Source organism: Nansenia antarctica (genome assembly GCF_963989245.1).
Source record: "Nansenia antarctica genome assembly, chromosome: 20".
Taxonomy (NCBI): domain Eukaryota; kingdom Metazoa; phylum Chordata; class Actinopteri; order Argentiniformes; family Microstomatidae; genus Nansenia; species Nansenia antarctica.
The window spans coordinates 4,974,373-4,986,642 of NC_137693.1; the positions used below are offsets into that span (position 1 = coordinate 4,974,373).

The following is a 12,270-nucleotide window of genomic DNA, read 5'->3' on the forward strand; positions in this document are numbered from 1 at the left end:
GGAAGAAATATGCAATAAGTGTTCCAAAGCGTTTTTTTGTGTGTGTGTATTATTATTATTTTATTTTATTTTATTTTTTTACAGTTAGCAGGCTAGTTTGTGGCAATTGCTATTGATTGTGTGTTGTATTTCTAGGTCTAAAGATGGGCTCAAGGGCTTTACGTTCTCAGCACTCAAGTAAGTATTCCACATCACAAATGTGGGTTGAATATCTTATTGGTGTGGGACTTTTACATTTGAACCATTTAGCAGACACTTTTATCTGAAGGGTGTTACAATTAGAGATGAGGCTACAGGGACAGTCTCCCTCCTGGAGTAAGTGCCTTACTCAAGTAGGGCTGCAACTAACGATTATTTTGGTAGTCGACTAATCTGTCGATTATTTTTTCGATTAGTCGCGGTTAGTCGTGTGGCTTTTCGCTGCGCGTAAATGGCGACGCAGAAGCATAAATCCGGCTTAACTAGCTATCTAACCTAACGTTACGCCAAGCTACAGCTGCTCACAGAGCTAGTTGATTGGCTAGCTAGCATTGCTGGCTAGACTACAGACAGCTCACGTTAGTAGGCTACGCTTGGCGCTGTTTATCTTACAGACAGCTCGCTGGTGGACTCAACATAATTGAAATAGCATTCACTTATCAAGCATCATTCATGATCATCCACCATGACTACCTGGTATTTTAATAGCGACCACCCCTCACTTCATTTCATCTCGCGTTCTCCTGGCTTCAACATGGAAAACCCCTGCTACGTAACGTTACATACAAGCGCCTCTGTCTGTCACACGCGTGCCACAGGGCAAATAAATTAATAGCACAGACGCTCATAGCATGTACAGCCCTGTCCATGAGACGTTGTTTTCCAACATGTAACAGTAAAGCTAACATAAACATTACGACCCTAACAATATAACGTTAGCCAGTTGGCTAACAACGTTAGCTAAAACTTACCCAGCTGATTCTTGCATGGCTCCCGTATTTTTTTTAATATATACGATCCACGTCGACGAGTTTTTATGATCGACGTCGTCGATTATGTCGACTAATCGTTGCAGCCCTATACTCAAGGGCACACTAGTGGTGGTGTTTCCAGGTGGGATTTGAACTCATGACCTTCTGATCACCAGTCCATCTCCCTATCCACTAGACCACCACTAGGAGATTTAACAGAGCTGTATGTGTTTCCCCACCTCCAGATTCATTGTTGGTAAGGAGGAGATTCCTAATCACACGGTCCTGGCTGAGCACGCCTACCCCGTACCCCTGGAGAGCACGGTCGTCACGGAGACGCAGGAGTCACCAGACAGCCCACCCTCTGGGAGGAGATCCCTGGTCGCCCTCACCAGAAGGCTGCTAGAATCTATGTGAGGACACACACACACACACACTCAGACACACTCAGACACACTCAGACACACTCAGACTCACACACACACACTCACACACACACACACACTCAGACACACACAGACACACTCAGACACACTCAGACACACTCAGACACACACACACACTCAGACACACACAGGGGCGCTTAGTTGGCGTAACGGGTTAAGCGTCGACCATGTAACCGCAGGGTTCCAGGTTCGATTCTGGCCACGGACATATCCTGCAGGTCATCCCTTCTCTCTCTCTCACCCATCCGTCCTGTCAAAATCTCTACTGTCTCTATCAATAAAAATAAAAATATGAGTGGGATTGCCCCACTCAGAAAAAGAAAAGAAAAACACACACACACACACACGACAGTGACTGTTTTTTCCCTCCTCAGATGCAAGCGTGGGCCCAGGCATAGATGTTGTAAACATTACCAGGACAACTGTATTGCCTACTGTATCAAAGTAAGAGTCTCCATACTCTCATACCTTTCCTTTCTCTGTCAAATAAACATTTGGATAATCACCATTAACAATGCTTACTGAATAAGTGGAGTTGAAACCCTACATGGGTAATACTTCCAGTGACCCTATAAATGTAATTAATTTTAAAATGTTGCCATTTAGCAGACGCTTTTAATCCAAAGCGACTTACAATTACGAATTACAGGGACATTCCCCCTGGAGTAACTGAGGGCTAAGTGCCTTACTCAAGGGCACACTAGTACTGGTGTGGTTTCAGGCGGGATTTGAACTCACAACCTTCCGATCACAAGTCCAACTCACTACCCACTAGACCACCACTACCCACAATAAAAACAGCTATAATGCTACCAGTCTCGCTGCCGCTTCAGTAACAAGCACATGATAGCAACAGCTACTAATATTATCCCGCCATTCATTCCGAAAGACAGTTACAAGGGGACTTTCTCCTGAAAAGTAACAGATAAATGATTACGACCATGTTACTAAAAACACTACTATTTATTATTATTGTCATTACTCATTATGACTAGCAATCCGTGTGTCTGTGTGATTCTGTAGTAGTCTGAGTCAATGGTCAACGTTTATGTTTCAGTTATGTGTTATACTAAAGTCACATTGTTTGTGTATTACATGAAAGTATTAACGCTAACTGTGTTGTGGTCACCAGGGGTTCGTCCGGATGTTCAGCGTGGGCTACCTGATCCAGTGTTGTCTCAAGGTGCCCTTGGCGTTCAGGCAGGTGTTCACCAAACCCTCTCGCCTCTTCTCTCTGCTCTACAACAAGGAGAACTTCCAGCTGGGGGCCTTCCTAGGATCCTTCGTCAGTATTTACAAGGTACCTGGCTATTTCTTCTCTCTTTCTCTCCACCCATTTCCTGTACTTTTACAGTACTCTCTCTTCTTCTCCATCTCTTGTTTTGTTCTCTCCGCCATCTGCTCTCCCCTCTCTCATTGTGTGTGTGTGTGTGTGGGTGTGTGTGTGCGTGTGTGTGTGTGTGTGTGTGTGTGTGTGTGTGTGTGTGTGTGTGTGTGTGTGTGTCTCTCTCTGTCTCTCAGGGAACAAGCTGCATCCTGCGTTGGGTGCGTAACGTTGACGACGAGCTCCATGCCCTCATAGCTGGTAGGTCACAGAGTTTGTCAACTACCCAATCAGCCCTTGCCTTGCTGTTTTTCCCCACTCATGTGTTATTTTACTTTCGGTCTGTCTGGATCCCTCTCTCCTCTCCTCTGTGATTTTGTAGGATTCCTGGCTGGCATCTCCATGTTCTTTTACAAAAGCACAACAATCTCCATGTACCTCTTCTCCAAGCTGGTAGAGGTAAGAGCAGTAGCAAAGTGTGCTTAGTGTGTGTGTCTGTGTGTGTGTGTGTGTGTGTGTGTGTGTCTGTGTGTCTGTGTGTGTGTGTGGGGGGGGGGGTCATAATGAGTGCACAAGATTTGACATGTAAGCAGTGGATGAAAGTGGTTGCGACCTAACTGGACCAGTCCGCAGCAGTGTCTAAGTCCCTCTGTGCTTATTGTCCCTCTCCAGACCATGTACTTTAAAGGCATCGAGTCCGGACGCTTCCCCTACTTTCCTCAGGCCGATACCATCATCTACGCCATCTCCACTGCCATCTGCTTTCAGGCTGTAAGACACACACACACACACACACACACACGCACACATGACTAAAATCCGACTTTGATAATCAAGTTGATATATCTGATTAGTTAGTGATGTGTTACTCGTCGTCGTCATCATCATCATCTCTGCTGCAGGCGGTCATGGAGGTGCAGAACCTCCGCCCGTCATACTGGAAGTTCCTCCTGCGTCTCACCCAGGGCAGGTGCGTGAGAACACGTTAGTAAGGTAGTAACCATGTGTGTAGGTTGAGTAGGCTCGTGCTTTCTTTTTTTATAATGTTTTTTATTCCAGTATAGATGTCATGTACATTGAAAAAGGCATGAATATTTTCTGGTTTTCTCCCTGCCCTCCACCCACCCCTCCCTCTCAAACATGTCTGCATACATATATACATATAGATCTGTCCATCCAGTCACACACACACATATAAACAAGTTACCAAAAAAAGAACGTTAAATAAAGAAATAGATAAAAACTAAATTATAAGAAATTATATATATTTTTAAATATATTCATATATACATACATACATACATACATACATACATACATACATATATACATACATACACATACACGAACAAATTATTATTATAAAAAATTGGGGGGGGGAATAATATCATAAGGAATTCTGCTAGGTTGTATAAATGATGTAGTAGGAGATTGCTGCTTACATAAGTCATATTCAGGCGTCAGATCATGAGCTACAATATATTCATAGGTAAGTTAGTGTCAGTTTTATTTGGAAATGTCAGGCTCGTGCTTTCTGAGTGCTTCCTTCATGAAGTCAAAATGTGTCTTTGACCTCCTCTCTCTCCCCCTCAGGTTCGCTACGATGAACCGGCAGGTGTTGGACGTATTTGGAACCCAGGCTTCCAGGGACTTTAAGGGCTATGTGCCCAAACTGGATCCCCGCTATACCAGCATCCTGACTGCACCGGGGACTGACGACACACTGGGCTGAACTGAACCAGGCTCAGGGCTCAGCCAAGGGGATCCAGCAAGGGGGGTGGGGGGGGGGAAACTGGAGAGAGGAGGGGTCAAGGGTCAGATCAACGCCCCACCCCCCACCCCCCACCCCCACCCTCTTTCAGTGTTACCTCCATCTGAAACAAGAGGGCTTGGCTCTCTTCAAGGACCTGTATCTGTATGAAGGAACTACACAACAAACGCGTATGGCATTCATAAGCTGTCATCGCAGCTCATAGAGGACAAGAGTTGATAGTGTATGTAATGGGGTGGGTTGGGTTGGGGGGGGAGGCCGTAATTGGCTCAGAGGTCTGTGGGGTGGTGAGTGCAGTGTGCCTTGCAGATGTTGAGCATGGCTGATTCTGCGGGGTGGAGGAATTGTTGCCTTTGTTGTGGAGGGTGAGCACTAACAATGCAGTGAGATGTCAACAAAAAGTTTTGAAACTGATGAAACATTACAATGAAGTAGCATTTTTTAGAGAATCACGACAAAGATGTTAACGTCGCATTGAGAAATCCTCTGCTGTTCTGTGTGTGTTGCTGGGACGACCCTCTGGGTTTTCAACTGTCTTTGGGTTTATTTCCAAACCTGCACAGTCACTTCTTGCACAACAACAGACAATAAATTCTTTAAGATTCCCGTCGCGATGTCGCACTGCAAGCTTCCAAGTAAATTGATGGCACTTAATTTTTCAAATATGTTTGAATTTTTTTCCACAATGTTAGAATCAGGGTCATCTGTGACACACGTTCATATTCTGAACAAGGCATCGCTGGTTAGTCCAAGGCACCAGAGGGTTCTTCAGGGGAACGGTGGTCCAGGTGCCTGTGGCCACACTCAAGTTTAGAGAGTAGGTACTGTAGAGTATGCCCAGTAGTATCTACGATGCCAATCGCAGTGATGCCCACATACTTACTAAAAACAGGCACATTTTCTCCCTGATCACTGAGAAACCATGATCGTGAAGAGCACCATGTAACAGAAACCATTCACCCTCAATGTAGCGGATCTTTTTAAATTGAGCAATATACAAACTAAATGTATAATACACAATTATAATCAGAGCATTATGCTATAGAGATACCTGTATGAAAATGTTTGTAATTTATGTATGAAAAAAAGAAAAGCAACATGTTAAGTATTTTCTTTATTGTTTCCAGAAGGTGTAATGACTTTCTATTAAAATATTTTGTGGAATCCTGGTGTATCCTTGGTCTTTTTGTGAATCTTTATAAAGTGTTTTCTTCTTCCAGTGGAGCATGAATATCATGTCGAGGGCTTCCATGCAGATCTTGTGAGTGGCAGCACAGGGGTGGCATATGTCTGGGTAGAGTAGAATCTTCACCATAGCTCTAGACCATCTGCTTCCTCCTACTTCACGCCTGGGCCCATAACCTGTTGACAGTGTGGAAGCCATGCTTGCTAACTGTCTCTGGTCATCAAGAAATACACACGACTGCTCGCATCGGTTAACATTCCGGAAAGAGAAAGATTTATTTGGCGCTCTTACATTTATAGACATGAACGTAATTAACATACATAAACCTGCGTATGACAACACACAGCGTGAGTATGCAAATGAAATCAACACTCAACACAAATAAAACACTGTGCTGTACTCTATGCTATAAATATCCTAACATTTCCTATCTCTGAACCTTATGTACACGAGGGTTGTCCTATTGCACATAGTATTATTGCACATTCATTTAAAGTGTCGCAGTTTGCAGGTTTGAAATGTTCACAGTTGTATTTCAGTATTGCACTTATGATTACATGAATCTAGTAGCTGCCATCAAATTGTCTAGATTGTCCAGGGCCTAGAACCTAGGTCTTTGCTGTGTTCAGGGCCTGAATGGCCGTAGGGTAGAAGCTGAGCTTCAGTCTATTTGTCCTTGCGGACATGGTCCTGAACCGCCTGCCTGAGGGCAGCCGAACAAAGTGTTCGTTCCCAGGGTGGGATGGGTCTCTGGAGATCTTGGAGGCCTTCCTGATGCAAAGTGTGTTGTACAGCTCTTTCAGAGAGGCTCTTTCCGCCTTCAGAGAGGCTCTTTCCGCCTCGTCCCCCCCCGAGATGCAGCCCACCACGGTGGTGTCGTCTGCAAACTTTATGATGGAGTTGCTGGGGTGGACGGGGGTGAAGTCGTAGGTGTAGAGGTTGTAGAGGATGGGGCTTAGCACGCAGCCCTGGGGGGACCCAGTGCTGAGTCTGAGGGCTGTGGAGGTGTGGGAGCCCACCCGCACCCTCTGGGGGCGGTCAGACAGGAAGTCCTTGATCCATGCACAGATAGAGTGTGATAGTCCCAGGTCTAGTAGTTTGGTCACTAGCCTGTCTGGAAGGATAGTGTTGAAGGCAGAGCTGAAGTCCACAAAGAGCAGTCTCGCGTAGCTGTTCCCCCTCTCCAGGTGGGATAGAGTGGAGTGGAGACACGCCAGCTTTCTACCAAACACTGATAAGAGATCATTAATGTGTTCTCTTTTACACCCTCATAGGAGTTGTGTAATGACCAGGACACAGCACAGGAAGATGGACCACCATCCACCAGGGGTTGTCCATCCCTCGGACAAGACTGAGACAGCAGGCCTAGTCTTTACACCCAGACCTCCCGCTGCTCAAAGACCACGCCTGGCCTCCACCCCTGATAAAACTCTCTCCTCTCCTCCAGAGCCTGCTGAGGGTCACAAGGGGGGTGTGACCCCTGAAGTATCCGGGTGTAGTTCCGCCCCCCCCACCGCCACCGCATTCAGCCTCAACCAAAACCACGTGGTGTGTCTGCCTCTCGTCTCGAACGGTCTGAAGCTGTTGTGGGCGCGCTCAGAGCAGACCCAGGAGTTGGAGGGCACAGAGAAGCTGGTGGAGGCCTTCAACGTGTTCCCCTACCCGACCCTGACAGAGACTGTCATGCTCGCCAATAAATGCTCCCTGCACCCCGACCAGGTCCGAGTGTGGTTCATGGTCCGGAGGCTCCGCTTCGGCATCAGCTGGGACTGCAAGGAGATACGCGAAGCGCGCAGCAAGTTCGCAATCAGCGGAGGGGAAGGGAAAGGAGGCAGAAAGGGAGGTGGTGGCGAAGGAAAAGATGCTGGAGGGGGGGCGAGTTGTCCTCAGGAGGGAGGATGTCAACAACAACAACAAGCACAAACTGTCACCTGTCTCCACCCAGGTTAGCCTGGCGTCTGGGTCTTCACGTGTTCCTTGCAAGCGCTGTAAATGTCAGCCCACTGTTGCTTTCTTTTCTCAAACAGCACAACAGACACAACAAACCAGGAGCCCCAGAAGCCCCAGAGAACAGTAGCAGCACCCCCTTCTGGGCTCAACAGACCCAATAACCTCAGGGTTACTGTTTCTGTCTAGAGCAGTGGTTCTCAAACCTCTCCTCTGGGACCACCAGCCGTTCCACATATTTGATCTGTTCCTCCTCCAGCACACCTGATTCAACTAATCAAGTACAAACCATAATTGCTTTGCACTTGATTAGTTGAATCAGGTGTGCTGGTGGTGGAACAGATCAAATATGTGGAACGGCTGGTGGTCCCCGAGGAGAGTTTTTTTCTGGGGTCCCATGTCATCATCACTGAGCACATTTTGAACACTGCTTTCTCACTCCCAGATTATCCACCTTGTTCTATCATTTCACTTTAGCTCTTTCTTAAGATCGTTAATCGTCTTCTTTTCACACATCTATACAATTCACTGTTTCAGGTTATCTCATCGCCATGGTGTCTGAAAGCCATATGCCATATACAGTATGGACATGTCACTTTGTAGATATTACGGCCTTTAAACCCACATTATAGCAGGTTTTAATTTAGTTATATTGAATTTAATCAGAATGACCAGTGTATAGGATATGTTATTTTCTAACTTACATTTTGCAATTGAATAATTTGCGTTTTGGATATGCATATTTCCAGGGTCAGTTTCTCTGTTATTCTCACATGGACCAAATATTGACACAAGAAGGAAAATTATGAATGCTACTACTAACAGAAAACAGTCTACACTGTTTGTAGAGGGGAAACTATACTGCTTCTAGTAGGCTACATGTTTTGTGCAGTTTAAGACTAATTTTTTCATGTTTTGTTTCAGTCTTACCAATAAAGAGCATTCCATATGATGTGTTTGTGTTGGTTTTGTACTTTTGTACAGAAAAATCTGAATTCATATGCAATGTATGTAGTGGAAATTGCGGTAATACTACAATGATGACAAGATTAACATGGTAACGTCATGTTCTTCATCTACTCAAGTCTTGGTACAATGAGATGTGTTTGATGGCTAAAACCTGACAGCAGGGGGAGACAAAGAGATTGCTAGCGTTGACAGTGGTCGACAGTGTTGTTCCCGAAAATACATGTTGAAAGCTTGTAGCTTAGAGAGTGGTGTGAAAATGTACCTTATTATAAATGTCATCAACTAAAATAGATTGATAGATTTTTTTAAATTATTAATTTGATTTTGAAGTGTCAGATTGCACCCATTATGCTAATAAATGCTAACATTTTTTTCAAATTTATCTCAATTAATTTCAACGCAAAACAAAATACCAGATCAAATTTGGAGGGCGGGTCGATTCAACCAGTGACAGAGAAGAGACGGGTGAATTTTACTTCTAGTGCTTTCTTAGCTAATCTGGTGTTAAAATTGATAGTTCTTACTGTTACGACGGTCCAGATGTACCTCGATTAGTTAGTTTGAATATAAGCTCATTTTGAGTAATAAATAATTAATAAGAAATTACCTTGCCCCCGCCCAGATAGGTTTTCCCCCCCTTTTTTTGCCATTTGCCTAAAACACATGTTGTGTGTCCAAGTAATGATGCCGTAGTTCACTTGGCGGTTTGTCGCGCGAGTGAACATACGAATTTAAATGCAAGCCGTGCTAACAATCAACACAGTCCTAAAATAATAATAATTTTTAAAAAAGAACGAGACATAAATCGACATAAATAGCGGGGTAAGTGATCGGTAGGAATCTGAGAATGTATCTATTATGTAAACTTAGGCTATATGCTTATGTACACTATAGGCCTATGGCCTATTCACAGGGGGGAGTTAGCATGTAGGCTAACTGTACTTTTCTAAACATATAAACGTGAACCAGTGGCGAAGCTACCACGGTGGCAAAGGGTGGCAGCTGCCACCCTTGAAAAAGGTCCTGCCACCCTACTTGCCACCCCAGTTACACAGACCAACTGATATCATTTGTTGTATTATTATTATTGGATCTTTATTTTTTATTTTTAATCAGAATTCAGTGTAAAATCCTCAAATTCTCAAGTTTGAAAAATAAACTCAGTGTTCCACCCCTCCGTCCTGAATGGTTGCACCCTGGGTCACGTGACAGATTTGAGTTTGCCCGCTGAGCTGTCAGTCTCGTCGTGGAGCCTGTTCAGGTAATGTTAAATGTGCTTTTAACTAATTATGTTATTACGTTTAGAATTCATTACCTAATGGATATGTTTAGTAAATTAATGAATGTTTTGTTCATCAGTGTAACGTTATTTGTGGAGTTATGAAGCGAAGACGTTTTTGCAGTTCAGCTGTTTACCACTTAGCTAAGTTCGCTAGCTATTTAGCTCGCTAGCTATCGTTAGCTACACAGATACAGCTTTTACTCACTGTTTAGCTAACGTTAGAGTTAGTATAGTTAACTATGAATTAATTCATTACAATAATCAAGTCTACTCGAAACAAATGCATGGATGAGTTCAAGGGCTTGCTTGGACATGAAACCTCATTCTTATTATGTTTGTTCTGACGATCAAGTTCAGCAGACGTTATTCATGTTCCTTGTTTGTTGTCTCCGAATGAAAGAGATAATAAAATGTGGGTTAGGGTTAAAAAAAAAAAAAAAAAAAACTCCTACAAACCTATGTCTTTGTAATAATTTACTGGATAAGAGAGAAACCCGTACACATGCACACTAGTTCTATATGTAGAACAGGCAATAAGGGATGATAAATATACATAAATATTAATCACATATTAAGATGGCCACAAATATGGCCACGCTAAAATATCTGCTTGCCACCCCATGTATACATCTCTAGAATCGCCACTGACGTGAACTAGTAACTTATATACAGTATATGAAAACCTAACACAAGAATGCCAACCAAATCACCTTACTCAGAATGTTATTTCGACTGTAACCTCTGGGCATTTGGTTTGACACAGAAGTCTAGGACGTCGTCAGGACCGTGAAGGGATGCCCAGGCCAGTGTCTGAGGACGAGGTGGCCGTGGCTGTGACAGAGGGCGGGGAGGGGGGCGTGTTGTCTCGGGGGGACTGCACCTGTTCAGTCTGCCTGCAGGTGTTCTTGGAGCCGGTGACACTGCCGTGCGCCCACAGCTTCTGCAAGCACTGCTTCCAGGAGACGGTGGAAAAGGCCAACGTGTGCTGCCCGCTGTGTCGCAAGAGGGTGTCCGCGTGGGCGAGGCATAACGCCAGGAACAAGACGCTGGTCAACGACGCGCTGTGGCGGCGGGTGCAGGCGGCGTTTCCTCTGCAGTGCCAGCGGAGGATCCGCGGTGAAGAGGATGAGGAGGAAAGCCGTGAGTGACTGATGCCAGTTTCATCCGACTCTTGTGTTTTATTCCGTTTTGTTTTAGCCTTAGTGAATTGGACTGGAGTAATTGATCCGGCAGGTCTAGGGCCCGGTTTGACAGACAAGGCTTAAGCCTAATCCCAAACTAAAAAGCATCTTCAATGGGGATTTGACATTGGTTATTCTTTTTCTGAGTGGGGCAGTCCCACTCATATTTTTCATTTTATTGGATATATATTGGATATATTTTATGGGATATTGAACTCACTGAAGGTAGACAGGAAAGCAAGGAGGAGAGGGCATGTCAGCAGGGCATGAGCCGAGCCCATGCCAACATGGGCATATGTGTGCACTATAGACTACGGTGCTAGACCACTGGACCACCCCAGGCCGCAATCAAGATTTTACATTGAAAGTTTGATTTAGTCCAGGACTAGCCTTGTCTGTGAAACCGGCCCTATATTTTGCCCCTCCATTTTCTTTTAGCCTGTGAATTGGACCGGAGTAATTGCCCCTCTGCAAAGTCCTCTTTAGTTTTTCAGCTAATTTGTTGCAATTTTACTCTAGGATGAGAACTTTCCATAAATCCTAAAAGTCAACAGAAATGATCATTTAAAACCTTCAGTTTATAATTTAAAACAATCATATTTTATATGTTTTTACAGTATTTCCCCCGGACCCCACTAGCATGTGCGTTTCCCCAGCTCACATGCTTCTCACCTTTTCCTCCCCTAACCAGTTTGCCTTCTATACAGCATCCTGGGTGTGCTATAGATAAATAGGTACTTAATGTTCTTTATACAACAACAACAACAACAACATAAAGTGACAATTGAATAATAGGCTAAATAAAATAGCTAAGAATACAAAATAAAGATAGACCAATAGACATTTGGGACCTTATATACAGTAGCTATATTTTACATAAAGGTGTGAAGGAAGGATTTCTTTTATTTGCAATGACTTGGTGAGGTTGGCTGACCTGTCGTTCCTCTCTCTGCCCTCAGCGTTGGGTTCCGGACCCAGAGTCAGCCAGCCAGGAGAGATGCGGAGGGAGTTCGAGGACCAAATCAGCAAGGTCAGCACTCTCAGGGTGTATAACTGCCGATTACCGTGTGTGTGTGTGTGTGTGTGTGTGTGTGTGTGTGTGTGTCTGTCTATGTGTAATAATAATAATAATAATAATAATAATAATACAAATACATTACATTTGTATAACATGTAAAAACAATATGAAAATAAAAAAATATAAGAGGACATTA

The 12,270-nt window shown here is 44.2% G+C and overlaps 1 protein-coding gene across 1 annotated transcript in view; it reads left to right on the forward strand.

The window, feature by feature from the left end:
* tmem135 (transmembrane protein 135) overlaps nt 1-5,649 on the forward strand; it is a 9,855-nt gene extending 4,206 nt beyond the window's left edge. Inside the window, exons 6-14 of the mRNA XM_080549656.1 lie at nt 136-177; nt 1,196-1,363; nt 1,771-1,840; nt 2,529-2,696; nt 2,918-2,981; nt 3,103-3,179; nt 3,393-3,491; nt 3,623-3,690; nt 4,314-5,649. Of these exons, the coding sequence (XP_080405782.1) occupies nt 136-177; nt 1,196-1,363; nt 1,771-1,840; nt 2,529-2,696; nt 2,918-2,981; nt 3,103-3,179; nt 3,393-3,491; nt 3,623-3,690; nt 4,314-4,452 (895 nt within the window). The 3' untranslated portion in view covers nt 4,453-5,649. The remainder of the gene's footprint in view (nt 1-135; nt 178-1,195; nt 1,364-1,770; nt 1,841-2,528; nt 2,697-2,917; nt 2,982-3,102; nt 3,180-3,392; nt 3,492-3,622; nt 3,691-4,313) is intronic.
* Nucleotides 5,650-12,270: the final 6,621 nt, after the last annotated feature.